This window comes from Narcine bancroftii, chromosome 6 (genome assembly GCF_036971445.1).
Source record: "Narcine bancroftii isolate sNarBan1 chromosome 6, sNarBan1.hap1, whole genome shotgun sequence".
In the NCBI taxonomy this organism is placed as follows: Eukaryota; Metazoa; Chordata; class Chondrichthyes; order Torpediniformes; family Narcinidae; genus Narcine; species Narcine bancroftii.
The window spans coordinates 207253052-207270946 of record NC_091474.1 but is presented as its reverse complement, the minus strand read 5'-3'; the positions used below and the strand labels follow the sequence as shown (position 1 = coordinate 207270946).

Below are 17895 nucleotides of genomic sequence, written 5' to 3'. Positions count from 1 at the left end.
TATAATAACATTTATTTGCTGCATTAGATAAAATGTTGGTGTAATATTGTAAACATTTTGTCTACAGTTAATGTAAAATAAATGAAAATATTGCTGGTTCCTTGCACTGTTTCTATTAACTTTGGACTTGTGTTAGACTCTTATCATTCTTTGACTTATGTTTACATCTTTTACAGTCACGGAGTCACTGCATTCAATCATTCCTTTGCTCATAGAATGAAACCAATTATTTTGACACATCAGGAGAGATCTTAAGATCCTAAGAAAGAAAATGTTGGCCAAAAAAGCAGGACTTCAGAAATTTGTGACCAAGATGGTTTTCTCAGAGGTATGTTTATAGCATTAATTTATTTTAATCAACAACCTGGAGTTTCCCAAATCATAAGTGCATTGACATTCCAACTGGTAACAAATACCACTTTTGTCAAGCACTCATCCATCAATTTCATGAAGGGCATTAGTGAAGTTTCCTATTAATTAGATTTCTAAATTTGTTGTTATTACTATTCAGAGGGTCAGAAAGATGCTGGGTCCTTAAAGATATCTCCTTAGTCCTGACTTGTCTTGTGTCCCTGTCACAGATAACAACTGTTGGACAATATGAGACACTATTCATTGGGATTATTGTAGCACAGTCAATTAATGGTAAAAGTTCAGATTTACAGGATTTTGTGAAGATCTCCATTTTTACTTTGGTCACTGGTCTCTTGAACAGCCTTTGACCTGAAGATGTATTCCCAAGAAATAGGTTGAAAAGAAGTTACAACCAATAGCTTAGCAGAAAAAAATAATTCCACAAAGAACCCTATTTGGAGAGAAGAAAGCTATATAAGTGAATGGTACCACTGCTTTTGCTGATGCACCATCATAAGAATGAAAATGGGCTGTTTGGTCTTTTGGGATCATGTTTCCATTCATAATATTATGGCTGATCTTCTTCAATTCCACTTGTTTCTACTATCTTCATACTTTGTTTCCTTAGCAACATTGAAAGCCAATGAAAATAATAATTCCAAGGATCCCTAATGCTCTGAAGGATTAATTTCCTCCATGCTGGCCTTAATTTTGACAATGACAGGCAGATTTCCCAGTCATGAGAAATATCTTCCCAGCATTCACTTTATCAAATCCTTTTGGAATTTGATTTCAATGAAGTTATCGAACAATCATGCAATCTCTTGCGGTCAAGCCTTCAGTATGTTTTCAGGAAAAGGCAATAAATCAGTCTTAATAGCAAAGTACAGTTTCTGCTTCTATGATAACTGAAAACTGCACTTTTCCTCAGATGGTCTCATCATACCCCAATAATTAATACTTTTAATTCAACTCTTTTATATGCTTAATTAGTTAAACAATAAAATATCTCCTGATTATTCTCAGCCTTCAATTGTTTTCACTATTCCTAGAAAACAATTTTTCAATAACCTCAAGTGATCTAATAAATGTAACAAGCAAAAAATGTATTTTCTCTGAAGTACATCGTTCAAAATAGTCAATGCTTTTAAAAAGACTCAAGAGAGAAAAACTTGGTTATATCAAAGCCAGTCAATGATTGAAAAATAAATAATGGGGAAGCTGAAAGTTTGAAACAGAAAATATGAAACATTTAACAGATCAGGCAGCAATCAGAGAGAGAAACAAAGTCAATGCCTCAGGTCACAACCAGCCTCCATAATGAAAGATAATGGACCAGCAACTCCACACCAGTGTCCCACCTATGTTACCTGACCCACTGAGCATTCCCAGCACTTAGAGCAGAACTGGTTAATTTTTTTAAAAATTTAGTCATACTACCCAGTAACAGCCTTTGTCACCCAATCATACCCAATTGACCTACAACCCCCAGTATATTTTGAACAGTGGGAGGAAACTGGAGCCATCAGAAAAAACCCACGCAAACATGTGGGGAATGTACAAACAGATAAGTGCATACTTTTTTACTTTCATCACTAGAATGTACCCCGTGCTACGTACAATAATCCACATAATTGCTTATAGCTCGGGTGTTTGTGGACCCCAAACATTGATTTTTCGGATACCAGGCTAACAGCCACAAACTCAAAAATGGACACTTATGATGGGCGAGGGGGGGAGATCGGCAGCGCAAGTTGGGCGGGCGAGAGACCGGCAGCGCTGGTCGGGCGGTGAGGAGGGGAGACCGGCAGCGCTGGTCGGGCGGTGAGGAGGGGAGACCGGCAGCGCTGGTCGGGCGGTGAGGAGGGGAGACCAGCAGCGCGAGTCGGGTGGACGAGGAGTTGGGGGTGGGAGGACAGCAGTGTGACTGGAAGGGGATGGGGGTGGATACGGCAGCACAATTCGGGTGGGTTTAAATTCTGTTTTCCTGCTTCCTGAATCATGACATATCTGCATCTGTTCTGCAACTCGGCTGTAACGTGGTATGAAATCTTGGACCCCAACTACCGCGTTCTAACGAGATTTTACTGTATTTCATGATTAATGAAGAATTTGCAGCCATTTTTGTAGGTGAAAGATATTTTGTAACTACTGTGGCACACAGCTTACTAACAAGCAGGAATGGGTTTTTTTGTCATATAAAGCGCACAATCTATTGTTTCACACCTCGTTTTGCAATGTTGTGCTGATAATTGATACAAAACTGAAACATTTATTGCAAACTCATTAGAATCCAGTAGAGGACAGCATAAGAGTTATAATAATAAGCTTTGTGGCACTGACCTCCACCATTATGAAATGCTCCGAGCATCTGGTGATGGAACGGATCAAAGCACACCTCCCAGAGATGCTGGATCCACTTCAATTCAACTATAGAAGAAACATTTCCACAGATGATTCTCAGCCTTGTCACTTCATTCCGTCCTGGCCCTCCTGGAGAATGATGCCTCATACGCCAGGCTGCTGTTCATTGACTCCAGCTCAGCATTTAATATGATCATTCTCCAGAGGCTGGTGGGGAAGCTGTCCTCGCTGGGACTCAACACTCCTCTCTCTAATTGGATTCTGGACTTCCTAATGGAAAGACCATAGTCTGTCCAGGTCAGTTGCAGAATATAAAATACTTGTCACACTGAGCACTGGCACACCTCAGGGCTGTGTGCTCAGCCAATTTCTATTCATGCTACTGATCCACAACTGCATTGCCAGATCCATCTCCAACAGTGTCATCAAGTCAACAACAACGACAAGTCGCACTACAGAGAAGAGGTGGAAAATTTCATGAAATGGTGTGAGATTAACAACCAGAGTCTCAATATGGACAAGGCAAAGGAGATGATCATAGACTTCATGAAGACAGGAATGACCACCCTCCATTACACATCAGCAACTCTTTAGTAGAGAGAATGGAGAACACCAAGTTCCTTGGTGTTCACTTAACTAGTGACCTATCATGGACACTCAATATCTTCTCACTTGTCAGGAAGGCGCAAAAGTGTCTGCATTTCCTGAGAAGATTGACGCGGACAAGGCTACTGACCACCATTATGCCAACCTTCTATAGGAACTCTATTGAGAGCGTCCTAGCCAACTGCATCACAGTGTGGTATGGTTGCTGCAGAGAAATAGATCAAAGATCAATCCACAGGACCATAAGAGTGGCAGAGGGGAACATTGAAATCTCCTTCTCCCCTCCCCCCTCCCTCTGCAATTGACGTGATCTACCGGAATTGTTACGTAAAGAGGGCGTGCAAAATCATTGAGAATCCCTTCCACCCTGCATACAACATTTCTCAGCTGCTCCCATCGGGGAAGAGATATAAAAATATAAGAGCCAGCACCATCAGGCTGAGGAACAGCTTCTTCCCTCAGGCAGTGAGATGCTGAACAACCAAAGAACTATTTCCACTAACCATCTGAGACTCTCATTTGTTCAAAACAACATTTATTTATTTATTTTTATAAATAAAATACTGGTCCTGCATATGTATCATTTGTCTGTATTTGTGTTATGTCTGGTTATGTGTCTGCATGTTTTGCACCGAGGTTGTATTTGTACAATCAGATGACAATAAATTCAATTTGACTTGATAATTGCCTTACAAATACTCATCCACCATTTACTGGCTAGTTGCTTCAATTGACATGGCTTGGTGTAGTCCCTGCAAACTCATGATTGCTTTTGGTGGACTGACCCTAGACCACATTTTGGACCACTTGGCTTCATTGATGACTGGAGAAAAATATCTGAACAACCTCCACAGGGGAAAGAAAAAAAAATAGTGCACTTTGCAGCTAAAAGCACAAAATAAAAGCTACATGAAACCTGTGAAATCAAGATATGCAGCAAAGATCAATTTCCTAGAATCCAACTTCAGAAACCTAGAACAATGTTCATCCAAGATCCAATAACCTATAGGAAAACTCACAAATGAGAGCATATCTGGCCAGCAATGAGCATACTTTAATATTTTCAACTCACAAGATTTGTACTTATTGCCAATTAGATGACTGGAAAGGACTGAGTTACTTTGTCATAAAATGCAGTACGCAGTCCATAATTTTCTGGTATCCTCTCACAGCTGGTGGCCAATAATAGAACTTCTCATAATTGGCAATTGAAGTTTTATTAGATTAGGAAAAATCAGAATGCATGATGGTCATCTGGAAATAAAAATATTGTATCACTGTTTCTTTAAAAGATCATGTACCAAAGATTAATCTATAATTCTTTGCCAATGTTAAGCTGAAAATTGTGTTTCTTAGGATGTTGTGGATGTATGATTGATAATTAGCTGTCATTAATTTATTGAAGCCATATCCAAGATTTACACTATGAGCGACCAAAGAAAATCTTTGAGACAATACTTAATTTATGGTGAGGTGAATATAACTCTTCAGTAAAATATAATGACTATTTCTCTAACATTTCAAAAGAATACATTTTGAGATAATTTTTAATAAAAATTGGGATTTTAAAAATTAAAAAGATAAATATTAAAAGAACAAATCTTACATTTCTTATCTACAACAGAAAAACCTTTCATGGACCATGATTTACTGAGAACACATGGAAATTTTTTTATGTACCATAGAAAAAGCAAAACAATGAACTCAAAGTACATCTAAAACAAGTACAAAAAAACAATGCACCAATGGACGTTTCACATAACTGAAGAGCTCACTTTGAATAGAAGATCATAAGCCACTTTGCTGTCACCTCCCATCGGTCAGCTCAGCTTCTTGCATTTCAGATAAGAGTTTGACTATTCATTGAGAATTGGCTCAGTTCCATAATCAAAACCTTTGTTCCTTCTCATTGAGTTCAGTCGGATAAGAGAAGGTACATGCACCCATTTCTATGAGTAAATAGACCAATATATCACATTAAAAAGTGCGTAGGCAACTGGAAATATCAGTCTGGAATACTTATCGATAATGTGGGTATCGATCCATATGTAACCTCGAAGGTTTTTTCCCTTGTTTTCAGCTGTCTCATTGGTGACTGGTGGATGTACCAGATCTCGGTCCTGCTTTTCTCCATTTGGTGGCACATAAGCAGAATCAGCAAATTCAGCCAGGTTGCTGATTTCCCCATCACTGTATGTTCGCTCCACCATGAAGGGCCTAGGCTGAGGTGTTCCACACGTGCAAGGTAGCTGTAACAGATCAAGTCTTTATCAATTACTGAAACAGAAAAACATATGAAGGAAATCATTTGATAGGATCAGGGGAAGAGCTTCTGTGCATCTCTTGAGAATATGCCTCATAATTCTTAGCCCCCTTCATTTGGCTGTTCTTTTATTCATATACTTTATGTTTATTCATTATTTCCAAGGCAAATATATTCCCATCAACCAAACAATAAGCTGCAAGAGGAACTCAACAGGTCAGGTAGCAACATCTATGGTAAGAAATGGTCAGTCAACGTTTCAGGTCGGGGCCTGAAAAAATCTCCATTTTATTTAATTCTGAGCAGGCAGAAATTAATTGACATAAGCAGATACCTTCTGGGGAGGAGACAGGTTGAATATAAGATAGAAGTTGTTATGGTATCCATGCAATGGGTGTGGCTAATAAGGCATGAATTTATTTCTCATTTATAATTGACCGTTACAAGATTTCGTGAATCGACAGTTATAGTTCATGCAGAGAGTGGTGAAAACATGGAACCATCTCTTGCTGAAGTGAATGAAGGCTTAATTTTGACATTTCAGAAAAATGTGGATAGATTCATGGATGGGAGATGTATGGAGGGCTATGTCATTGGGACAAGGCAGAATTATAGTTCGGCACAGACTAGATGGGATGAAGATCCTGGTTCTGTGCTGTAGTGCTCTATAGTTTTATGGTTCAGAAGGAATCCATTCAAGCCATGGTGTTTGTGCTGACTCTACTAGAGCAACCTCCTAGTTCTACCTACGTGCCTGCTTCATTATAGCCTTGCAAATCTTTCCTCACCATTTGGTTATCCAATTTTCTCTTGAAGTCCACTGTAGAAACTGCCTCCACAATATCTGCATCCAAGCTTCTAACCATGCATTCCATAAAAGGGATTCCCTTATGTCATGCTTCCTTTCCTTGTTATTTTAATCCCATGATCTCCCATACATTACCACACTGTCCAGAAACCTTATCAATTTCTATAAATCTATCAGATTTTAGCCTTCTCCTGTAAAGGAAAGAGTCCCAGCCTCTATCCTTGTAATTGTAGTCCCTCGACCCAGAAACTATTCTTGTATTTCTCCTCTGTTACCCCTCCAGTGCTTCAACATCCTTCACGTAATGTGGAGACAATAAGTGAAAACCAGATTCCAGTTGCAGAAAGACCAGTGTTTCATTAAGGTTCAGCTTGGACATCCCTGTTTTTATTGACAGTGCCTAGAACTGTGCATTCCTTATTATTTTCTTTCTCAACCCACTTTAACTCATTTATGCACAGAATTTCATTGCTCCTGTACAACATTCATTCTCTATTGTCACTTCCATTTTAAACTTCACCACACAATATGTCTGCATGACCTGGCGTGACTTGTTTACATCCTGCTTCAATTGATCACTCTCCTCTTTACAGTTCATAATACTGCCAAGTTTAGAAATTGTGGCTTAGATCCCCAAGTCTAGGCTGTTAATATTTACCGAGAACTGGTAAATGGGTTTAATATAGATGGGTTGGCATGGGTACGTTGGACTGAAGGGAATGTTTCTGTTCTCTGTGATTCCAAGACTGTCGTCAACATCTCAAACCCCTTGATTGATTGAGAATAGACTGATTCTGTGGGAATTGGCCAAAGTGCATTTAGTATGCTTTTAGGAGACTGGATATAGTTATGTACTTTATTATTTTGGATTGACTTCAATAGTAAAAATATAGAAAACACTAAAACCCAACAGAAATGCTGAAGAACTTAGCCAGTTAAAATTTCAGGTCAGGTACCCTTCCTCAGAATTGGAAATAGTAACATCATGGAAGATCATTAACCTCAAATATTGACACAGTTTCTCTCTCTGCAGATGCTGGCTTGCTGTCTTTTCTAGTTTTACTTGACATTTCCAACATCTGCAGTATTTTTGGTTTTCTGATAGATGTCACTGTTGTAAATGTACTGGAACATTGTGGCTAGATGTGCAGTTCGCTCTTCAGTATTATAGCCAGGTGATGTTTGGAGCAGCCTTTTCTTTCTCTTCGGTTTGTTATGGAGTAAATGGAACACTTGAATCAAACTGATCTGGATCCTTGAATTGAACTGGTGGGCTCTTTTAATACCTTCACAAAGAGTCAATTTATATTTTCCGATCCAGATTTTGGAGTGCAGTGATATTAACATTTCTGAATGAAGGGGGAATGGTACCAATTTGGAGCTGCTGAACTATTTAATGATCTAGATGAAATTGAGCAAATTTAAATATTATTTTACTATCTACCTTAGAAATAGATCTTGTACATTACTTTTTTATTTAATTTCCTCAGAAATGAATATTTGTCAAGAGGCATTTTGTTATTTTCTCTGAAAATATTTTGTTGTAATTTTCATCTTGATTCCAAATTAGAAAACATTAAGAAATCAATAGTTCCAGAATAAGAATTTGGACACCAACTAATATGATTTGATCTTAGAATTCAAATGCTTCTCAATTGGCATTCTGGCCAGATGGCTCTGTCATCCCATCTGATCTTCTTCATGTGTACAATTATCGTAGATGCTCTCTGAGGAATAATATGCTTGCCTTAGCTTTGATTAATGTTCATTGAATTTTTTGCAGTCTCTTTTAAGGTTTGGGCATTCATTATATTTGGAACTCTTCAGCATGCCATTGAACTACTGGACCACCTGCCATTTTAAGATATAGCTATTAATTTTTCACTGTGTTTAATTCTTCTTCAATAAAATTGTAAAAGCATGCAGTCAAGAAAAAGACCATTTGATCCACAATGCTGATATCAGTTCTTTGAACCAGCCCATTAGTCCATCAGTCCATTTCAGCATTGAAATATATTGGTGGAGTGTTTAAGCTTTAAAATAGTTGCTATGTCGAACAAGTGAGAGTTACAGTATACTGCTCATTACTGGATATAAATTATGAGAGCACAAACCTACACCATTTGGTCAGTTCTCTAGCGAGTTGTTATTTGAAGACTTTGACATGAATTTGCTCTCTGAAACTCCTCAACATAATTGTAAGTCTGATTTATTAAGTCATTTACATCTCGCCTTTCATTTTCGAACTGCCAAGTTACAAAACTGTTCAGATTCCAGCTCTTTATCTTACTTATCTCTGTTAGCAGAGTTGTTTATTAGATGCAACTGTTAGTACCTAAAATAATTTATTTCTCTAACATAGCATTCTTATGGGGAAATTATGAAATGGTTCTGCACCTCAAAAAAGCTAACCGTTCTTCATAAATATAAATATAAATATAAAGTGTAGTAAATACTCATGAGGTCAGGCATCGTTTATGGAGAGGCAAAGAAAATTAATGGTTCTGGTCAGATGTGTGTCATGGAACTGAAACCTTAATTTTGTTTTACAGAGCTTGCTGGTCTGATGACTATTTTCAGCATTTTCTGTTTTCAGTTGAGGTCTAGAGAATCTGTAGTTTTTGATCTCTGGTGATAGTTCCTTGCCCTGTTTGTCACATTTCAAATTGAGAAAACTAACCAATTTCTAGCCCAGTTATCCTTTCTCAACCCTGTGTCTGCTTCTCCTTTGACTTTATTGAGCAGCAAATCCAGAAATGCCAGGTTGGTAAACCATGTTGAGTTCCTCCTATGGTTCCAAACATCATAGAAGCAGAAGCAAGGCTTTAACTAAGTTAGTTCAATGAGTATGGCACCAGGAGAGGTCTGAGTGCACAGGATACAGAAAAGGCAGTAAGACCTCACAACCCTCTCGATATAATACAGTATTTTCAGCATTGTCTTTTTACCACTAACATCTACACAAGGATAAGGCGGCACGGTTAGGCAACACTGTTACAGTGACCCAGGTGCGAATCTGGCACTGTCTGTAAGGTGTTTGAATGTTCTCCTCATGTGTGCATGGGTTTCCTCCCACCATTTAAAATGTACTGGGGTTTGTAGCTCATTTGGGTGTGATTGGCCGGCATGGGCTTGTGGGCCAAAAGGGCCTGTTTCCGTGCTGTTTGTCTCAATTTAAAAATGTAATAATCTGTGTCTTGTTGACAAAAAAAAAGAGGCCAAATCCAATCTGGCTATTTACCACAGCATCAATCTATCCTCAATCAACAACACAATGGAAGACATCACAGTGTTATTAGGAGTCGATGAACTTGGCTTCTGCCTGCATTAAAATCTTGGACCAAATATGAACAGAAGAGTTAACATTTTAGATCTGATGAAAAAAATCATTCATCTGAAATATTATTTGCATTCTCTCTCCAGTCATGCTGCCTTACCTTCTGATCATTTCCAACATTTTCCGTATTTAACTTACATTTCCTGAATCTGTTTTTGCTTAGCAATTGTCAGTGAGACCATTATGTAATTTTTTTTGTGCTTAGTTGTTCCAATACAATGGCCAATATTGAGCCACTTCCACTGTGGTCATTCATCTCATTGCCAATTGTAGGATCTCACTGTACCCCAAATTTCCCAACATCTATTTATGTTATAAAAGTGACAATAATTCTTGTGACAAAGGTTAAGGCCTCCATAACAGAAGATGTAAGACTAATATCTTTTTAATCTTCTTTAAAGTAAGTTCTTAAAGATGAATTAGCACAAACAATAGTACAGTATTAATTTTTTCACCTTTTCCCGGAGTTTTCTTTCTTTCCTTTCTTGTATTGTAGTCAGGTAATTCACAGCTGCATATTCCAGCACTGAGAGAAAGACGAATACAAAACTAACCCATAGGTAGATGTCCACAGCTTTAATATATGACACCCTTGGCATGGAAGCATTCACTCCTGTGATAATGGTAGACATGGTCAGAACCGTCGTTATACCTAGAATCACAGGGAAAAGATATGCTTTATGTATGTCACCATTCAACATAAATTTAAATTTGATGAGAATTAACACAGCTAAATTCATATAGATATAAATTAAACCTAATTATTTCTCTGACCTTATTTTTGACAAAGCTCAAAATAGGAATTGAATAAGAACACTGTCTGACTGAAAAGGTTAGAAAAAAAGTCTGAGAAAATTTGAAAAACTAAATGATCATATTATCTTTATCGAACAACGAGACCCTATAGAAACTTCTGAACACAATTTTCATGATGTAGACCCATAGACAAATTAACACTCTAGGAAAGGGAGGACAGCCATGTTCTTATTTGCTCCTCTTTGCTTTCTTATGGGGAAATTTTAATTTTTGATGGTAAGAGATGAAGTTCTTCAAGGTAAGAAGGTTCCCCTTTCAGATGTTACAACAGAGTGATGCCATCATTGTTTCAGCTTCTCAACTTTCACTTTGAATCTCCATTTTTTTCAAAAATATTCTGATGGCACTCTTATAAAGCTCTTGAACTCTGTCATTTTAAAAAAAAACTCCATGGAGCTAGGGATAGAGGATTTTAGCAACAAACTCCTCTGTCTCCCTTACGGAATAACCAGCACAGTGCAGCTATTGTCTGATAACCACTGTATCAATGCTGGTGGTTTTGGCTTTGGGTGAGACACTTGTGCCTTGTGCATCATTCTTCCCATTTAATTCTGAGAATTCAAGAAATAGAATGCCATTGGTATCATTCCAGAGACTTTTGATGTTTTTGATAGATTTCCTTGATTAATAGCTACAAAGGAGTGTTGATTATGGTCTGAGGTCTCAATCGCTACTTTACCACAAGCAAAATATATATGTTTGATTATAAACATTATCGTATGTTTGCTCCCTGGGATGGAAAACTAAGTACATCAGCAAATCTGTTTTGTTCATTGGTTATCAGGCTCTTGAATGTCCCCGTTCTACACTAATCACAACTATAAACTACTCTAAGATCTGTCTGCATTATTGAAACATCACCTGCAAATGTGAATATTTATCTTTCCTTTTACATTTATTACCTCCTTTCTGTTTTGGCATATTGTGATAATTTAATGTAACATTTGATGTTGGTGTATCTTATGTCCCTGAGTGGCTGTAACAATGTAAGAATTTAGTGCATTGCACTATCTCCTCATTATTTCCTCATTTTCTTACAATTGTACATGAGTCTTGATACATGATGATAGCAATGAATTGACAAGGGTTGGTTCATGTTTCACCTTTTTTTCAAATATTGATGTTGACCGACCCAGTCTCTTAAATGCAAACCAAGGATCATGGTGCATTGTAGTGGAGAAGAGCCCAATATTTTTCCATCAGCCAGCAAATGAAACAGATTCTTGCTGTTTTTAGGTCTCTGCTACATGCAAATTGGCTGTTTTGTTTCCATCCTTGGAATTATGACTTCACCTCAGATGTACTTCACTACAAGTCATCCTCAGATTGCCAAAGGCACAATTCAAATCACAATTCCCTTTCTACCCAGAACATTTGCATTCCTTGGTGTGTTAAACTTTTCATATATAGTTACAAAGAATCAAAAATGATGGAACATATAGAGTAAATTAACAACACGTGTCCTTGAAAGAGAAAGCTTTGCACCAGGCAAACTGCGGGTAAAAATGCATCCCATCGTTCCACTGTTATCAAAGGGAAGTTCACCCTTTCTTAATCCCACTGAAGACCTATAAATACGTGTTATGTTATGTTAAATGCAACTTTGCCACTTATTCTCAACCTGTGAATTATGACCATACCTTTAGTCGCTTTTCATTTAATATTAGCTGACATTTCTTTTCTAGTTACCTCTCTGCCGTACACAGTTCCCACCATCCCTTGCCTAATTAAATATAAATACATACATACATGAGATGTAGGAAATGATTTCTCCAGAAAATCTCAGAAGTTCTTTTGAATGATGAGCATGGCAGTAAATTCCATCCATGATGTTGTGGTTTCCTCATGTAGCCCAAGACAAGATCTACACCAAGAGCTGCATTTGAGGAGGGAAGTAATTTGATCTATCAGCAGTGTTCAGGTGTGATGGACTGTGGTGGGACTTTCTAATTAGGCATTTGGTGATATAAACAATAATACGAAGTGAATTCCCACCTTCTCTCACAGTTACACTTTCACAAAGCCTGAGCCAGTCTGGGCTAGATGCTCTGAGACACAAACATTGGCTGATGCAGCTTACAAGGTTTTACTCATCTCACCTAGTGGAACTCTGGCTGGCACTGCTCGACGGTCAATCCAGAACGACACCCAAGATAACATGACCATCAGAGTGGCTGGGAAGTAGGTTTGTAGCAAAAAGAAGAAGATGTGACGATGCAGTGTAAAATTGATATACAAGCGATTGTACCAACCTATGAATTGATGGAGGAGATCATTGGTTATCCTTATATCCAAATAGTGCAGAAAGACAGCAAAGAAAAAATATAACTACCGTAATGGATTATTTTCAGTGTGACCAGGCTCAAATTGAAGGGTTGATCCCTGTTCAAGTTCATCATAAATACTAATATCAGACTGATCAAGGTTGTTGCAGCATCAGGGTGGGTTATAAGGAGAGAAAAGGGGAATGTGATAACTATTTATATTGAGATGTTCAAGATGTTTAATGGTTGCTTGAGCCTTGATTCACTTTCATAGATCCACCTTAAAATCAGAGGGACACAAGAGAAAAGAGAAATGAAGGATGACGAGTCCTTTTTTAAATCCACTCTTTATCTGCTGGATACCATCTGCATGTTCCTTGCCCTCCTGTATGCTTCTGAGATCCGGACAACCCACAACATACACCTTAAGTTTATGGAAGAGTATTACTAATGCTGCCTCTTCAAAAGTCACTGAAAGGCCAAACATAGCAATATTAATGTACTCTCCCAGACCAACATATCCTGTATTAGAGGACCTTATTCCATCCAGTCAGTTATTCACATAGGCAGATTAAACTCCCAAACAGACTCTATTTTGGGCTCGTTCGCTAGATGAGAGTACCAGTTGGACAGAGGAAAAGATTCAAGAATATGCTTGAAGCTTCCTTATAGAAATGCAACTTTGGGGAATTTTGCCCAAGGCTCCTCAAAGTGGAAAAGGGCATTTGGGATGGTATTGAGAATGAAAACTGTGCATCAAGAGCACAGAGAGGCCCTGCGTTAATGGCAGAAAGTCCTCACCACTCCTAAAACTTTCCACCGGTCCTCTCCAGCAGTCGTCATCTGTTGAAGAATCTTGGTTCCCACATTGGCTTTATTATTCACTTCAGAACCCACAAAACTGAAATAGAAGGAAGTCATCCTCAGTCCTGAGGGAATGCTGAAGAAGATGGCATGCACAAGTGATCAGGAGCAACAACTGTATTCCTAGACTATTTGAACTGCTTCCTCGACATCCATTGCAAGGTGAAGATGTCCTCAGGAGAGAAAGGGTTCAGTAGAAGTCAGTGCTACTCCATTCAGACATCCCAGTGATAATTCTTGTTTTCTATATAAAACATTAGAGTCTTGGGAAGTATACAGTAGAGATGCACTAAAACTATATCTGAAATAAGAGTCTATAGTTATAGCTACAGCCAGCACATTGGAATGACTAATGTTAGACCAATGGTTCTCAACTTTTTTCTTTCCAACCACATACCACTTTAAGTATTCCCTATGCCATAGGTGCTCTGTGATTGCTTAAAGTGGTATGTGGGTGGAAAGAAAAAGTTTGAAAACCACTGTTTTAATTATACCTAATTGACTCATTATGTCCACTGTTTCATAACTCCAAAGGAAATGGGCCAATGACAATTTTTCTCAAGCAAAATATTTCAGTAACAATTGGGTCTAGACCAGTGGTTCTCAACCTTCACTTCCCACTCACATCCCACCTTAAGCAATCCCTTACTAATCACAGAGCACTGATGGCATAGAGATTACTTAAAGTGGTATGTGAGTGGAAAGAAAAAGGTTAAGAACTACAGTGTTAGACCCTGCCAGGGGAAGGTACACAAATGTTTAAAATTTCCAACAAAAATATGACATTTTCAAAATGATTCATTTTCACATATGTCCTTTTCTCATTCAGTTTCATCAGATGCTTTATCATCGCAGCTTGGATTTCCTTCCACATGCACCCTTTGCCATTATCATGCCCCCACCCACCACCCCTCACCCCACCCTGACCAACTCTGGTCAGGAGAGACAAAAAAAACACCAAAGATACTGAAACAATACAAAAAGGTCCAGAAACAATACAAAATAATAATATCTTTGATTTAAGTAACACCAATAAATTGAAATACAGGAAGGAAAATGAAATCATTCTCACTTTAAAAAAAACATAAATGTATAACCTGTGCTACTGTAAAAAGCCAGCTTAGTAGACGTGTGAAATTCTTTTATCATGAACTGGGATAGAGAAATCTTTTCATCTATTGTCAGAGACTTATTTCCACTCTTCCAGTACAGCATGAGGTCATCGTCAGTATAAGCATCTGGAGAAAACATGGATCAAATACAACACACTTTGAGTAATTTGGACAATTAATGTGGAATGCAAGTCACTAATCTGTAGCTTTGGATAAAATTCCACAAAAGAAAGAAACATATAACCAAACTTCAATAATAAGTAAAAATAAATCTCTAGAACCTGAAACAAACATAACCATCATAGAAATGAAAATGAATGATAACCAACTGATAAAGTCCTATAATTTAATGCAGTACCGCACAGTTTAGCTAATAAAATGACTAATCCTTGGTGCAGCAGGGATGAGAAATACATGGGATAAATTTTAAATGAATGGCCAGTACATGATAACACTTATGTACATGTAAACAAGGGTCATCTCTAGTTCTTCCCTTTAAAGTTTCCTCAATAAGCCACAATAAATAAATGCCTTGGCAGTATGGTGCAGAAAACAATATTTCAGTATGAAACATTTAAGAAGATAATTTTTAAATGACGAAATGAAAATTTAGTTGAATCACTGATCTATTCAAGGATATTGTACAAAATTAAACCTCCATCTCCACAAAAACTAACATGAAAGCGATGATTCTTAGGCAGCCAGCTGGAGCGGTTGGAAAGGAAGGAATTCACCTACCCAACAGATTTGAACCAGCAACCCTTACCTGAAAGACAGAGGTCAGGCAGTGTGCAGCCCATCAGCGCTATGGTAAGTCCACTAAAAGTTGTTCAATACAGTGGCAGCCAGAAAAGCATTGGGGTGAGTGCACGGCTGCTTCTCTGACCCCTACCAGAGAAGGTTCTTTCACTTACCTTCTGTGGTCCAGCTGGTCCAAGCCACTGGAGGCACTTGCTCAGCATTTGATTCAAATGTTATCAGAGTCTAATATACATCATTAAGCATTGATCTGCATGGATTTACTCGGCTGGCCTTCCAGAATCCATCAGGACTCTTACCTCATCTCTCTTGAGTGTGCATGTATATCCTACTGAAGTTACAGTGAAGCCATAAGGAAATTCAATGACTTATTTTGTGTTGTCTAATTCTAATCCTGCAATTAATTTAATATTACATGGTGCTCAAAACATTGAGAATTATTTTACTTTATAAATAAAAAAGCATTTCAAGTTTCATTGGGAACTTCCAAAAATTTCATGTGGATTTATTCAGAGGATAGAACATGTTTGCATCAGTGAGCAGATTTTGATGTGATACAGTGCCTGACTTACAGCTCTCAATTTCCAGTGAGCAGCTCTGCATGTCGAGAGGAAAGCGGCTGAAGTCCATGTAACACATTGATGTTACTGTAACCCTGCGGACAATGTAATCAGAAATGTGACTATTGCTTCAAACTGAAGCACAAATGTAGAAACAATAAATTTTAAGTTAAATTAATGCTTTTTAAATTTAGACATGCAGCAGGCCCTTCTGGCCCATGAGCCCATGCCATCCAAATACCCCAATTAACCTACAACCTTAGTACATTTTGAAAGGTAGGAGGAAACCAGAGTACTCAGAGGAATCCCACATAGACACAAGGAGAACTGTGCTGGCTTCAAACTAGGGTCACTGGTGCTGTAATAGTGTTCCTCTAACCCAGTAGTTCTCAACCTTTTTCTTTCCACTCACATACCACTATGCCACTGTTTTAATCGTACCTAATTGACTCGTTATGTGCAAGGAAATGGGCCAATGGCAAATTATCTTAAGCAAAATATTTCAGTAGCAATTAGGTCTCAAGCAGTGATTCTCAATCTTCCCTTCCCACTCACACACTACCTTAAGTAATTCCTTACTAATCACAGAGCACTGATGGCATAGGGATTACTTAAAGTGGTATGTGAGTGGAAAGAAAAAGGTGGAGAACCATTGTGCTAAGCTAACTGTGCAATGAACGATCTTATACACCATTTTATCAGTTACAGGCCACTTCTGAGACTATGTTATGAACATCCTTACATGTTGTCAGCACATGAATACCAATTATTTGACTGTAGAGAAGTAATCCACAGAATTAATTCAAATATGAATTTGCAAAACACTTCAGGAGTGCATAGCTGATGAGGAAAAGCAGTGTTTGCAAAACTTGCATGTGAAATCAAAGAACTGCAGGCAGATTAAAGAAAAAAACTGCAAATGCTGTAAATCTGAAAAAAATCAAAACCAATGTGAGAAATGCTCAACTGGTTTGGGCAATATTTGAGGAGAGAGTAAGAGCTATCACTTCAATTTGATAACCTTTCTTCAGTGTATATATTTTGTGAAAAATAATGATGGTGTTGGATGCTGTCAGTAGCCCAGTAATGATGCAGACAGAAGACTGAAGGGAACGATAGACTTTCTTAAGCAAGCGACTGCTGGCCCAGGTCTAGGCTAGGAAACTGAGTGGGAAGGAGAGGGGACTCGACCTTTATGGCCAGGGGTCACATGGGAAGTATCAAGGGAGGAGCTAAGGTAAGGAGACCCCCCCAGAGGGCGGGCCCAGCCAGTACATACAGCCATATCACCACAGATGGATATTTAACCTCATAAATGAGAAAATTTGATCAAACTGATGTTTAACCCCTTCAGTGAAGGAAGCTGAAACAGAGATCATATCACTGCACCCTGACCCTGCAATGACTGAGAGATGTTTTCTTTGCAGGATATGGGTGGTGGTAGCATTGTAATCAATAGGAATGGAGGAAGGGAAAAGTCAAAATAGAACAGCTCCTTTTTGCATTCCATATGCACCTATCTGTAGTGGTTATGCCACTGGTTTTGACTGAGGAGGAATGTCTTCTGGTAAGAGATCTGATGTTAACCACCAACTCCTATACACCTTGATGATCTATCTTGTGGAGTCTTCTGATTTTGAAAAGTGCCCACTGACCATCTGACTGTTGTCTTTTCATGTCAGCCACATGATCAGTCAGTGCTCACTTTGCCCATTTATCAAATAGGTAAGACTTCTGATGGAGGACCTCAGTTTTCTTCAGGCTGACTTCCAGGCCAAACATTTTGGC

At 38.3% G+C, this 17895-nt stretch overlaps 1 protein-coding gene across 6 annotated transcripts in view; it reads right to left on the bottom strand.

Moving 5' to 3' along the window:
* Nucleotides 1–3897: 3897 nt before the first annotated feature.
* The window catches only part of LOC138736997 (gamma-aminobutyric acid receptor subunit rho-1-like), a 53176-nt gene continuing 39178 nt past the window's right edge, over nucleotides 3898–17895 (bottom strand). For 3 of the 6 annotated variants that reach the window (XM_069887340.1, XM_069887343.1, XM_069887344.1), the window contains 5 exons: nucleotides 16120–16202; nucleotides 14774–14914; nucleotides 12648–12800; nucleotides 10188–10384; nucleotides 4950–5573 (listed from right to left, as the gene is read on the bottom strand). In XM_069887340.1, coding sequence (XP_069743441.1) covers nucleotides 5274–5573; nucleotides 10188–10384; nucleotides 12648–12800; nucleotides 14774–14914; nucleotides 16120–16202 — 874 coding nt within the window. In that variant the 3' untranslated portion in view covers nucleotides 4950–5273. Of the gene's footprint in view, nucleotides 4579–4949; nucleotides 5574–10187; nucleotides 10385–12647; nucleotides 12801–14773; nucleotides 14915–16119; nucleotides 16203–17895 lie in introns of those variants that run through there. The other 3 variants (XR_011340706.1, XM_069887341.1, XM_069887342.1) reach the window with 3 other exon arrangements.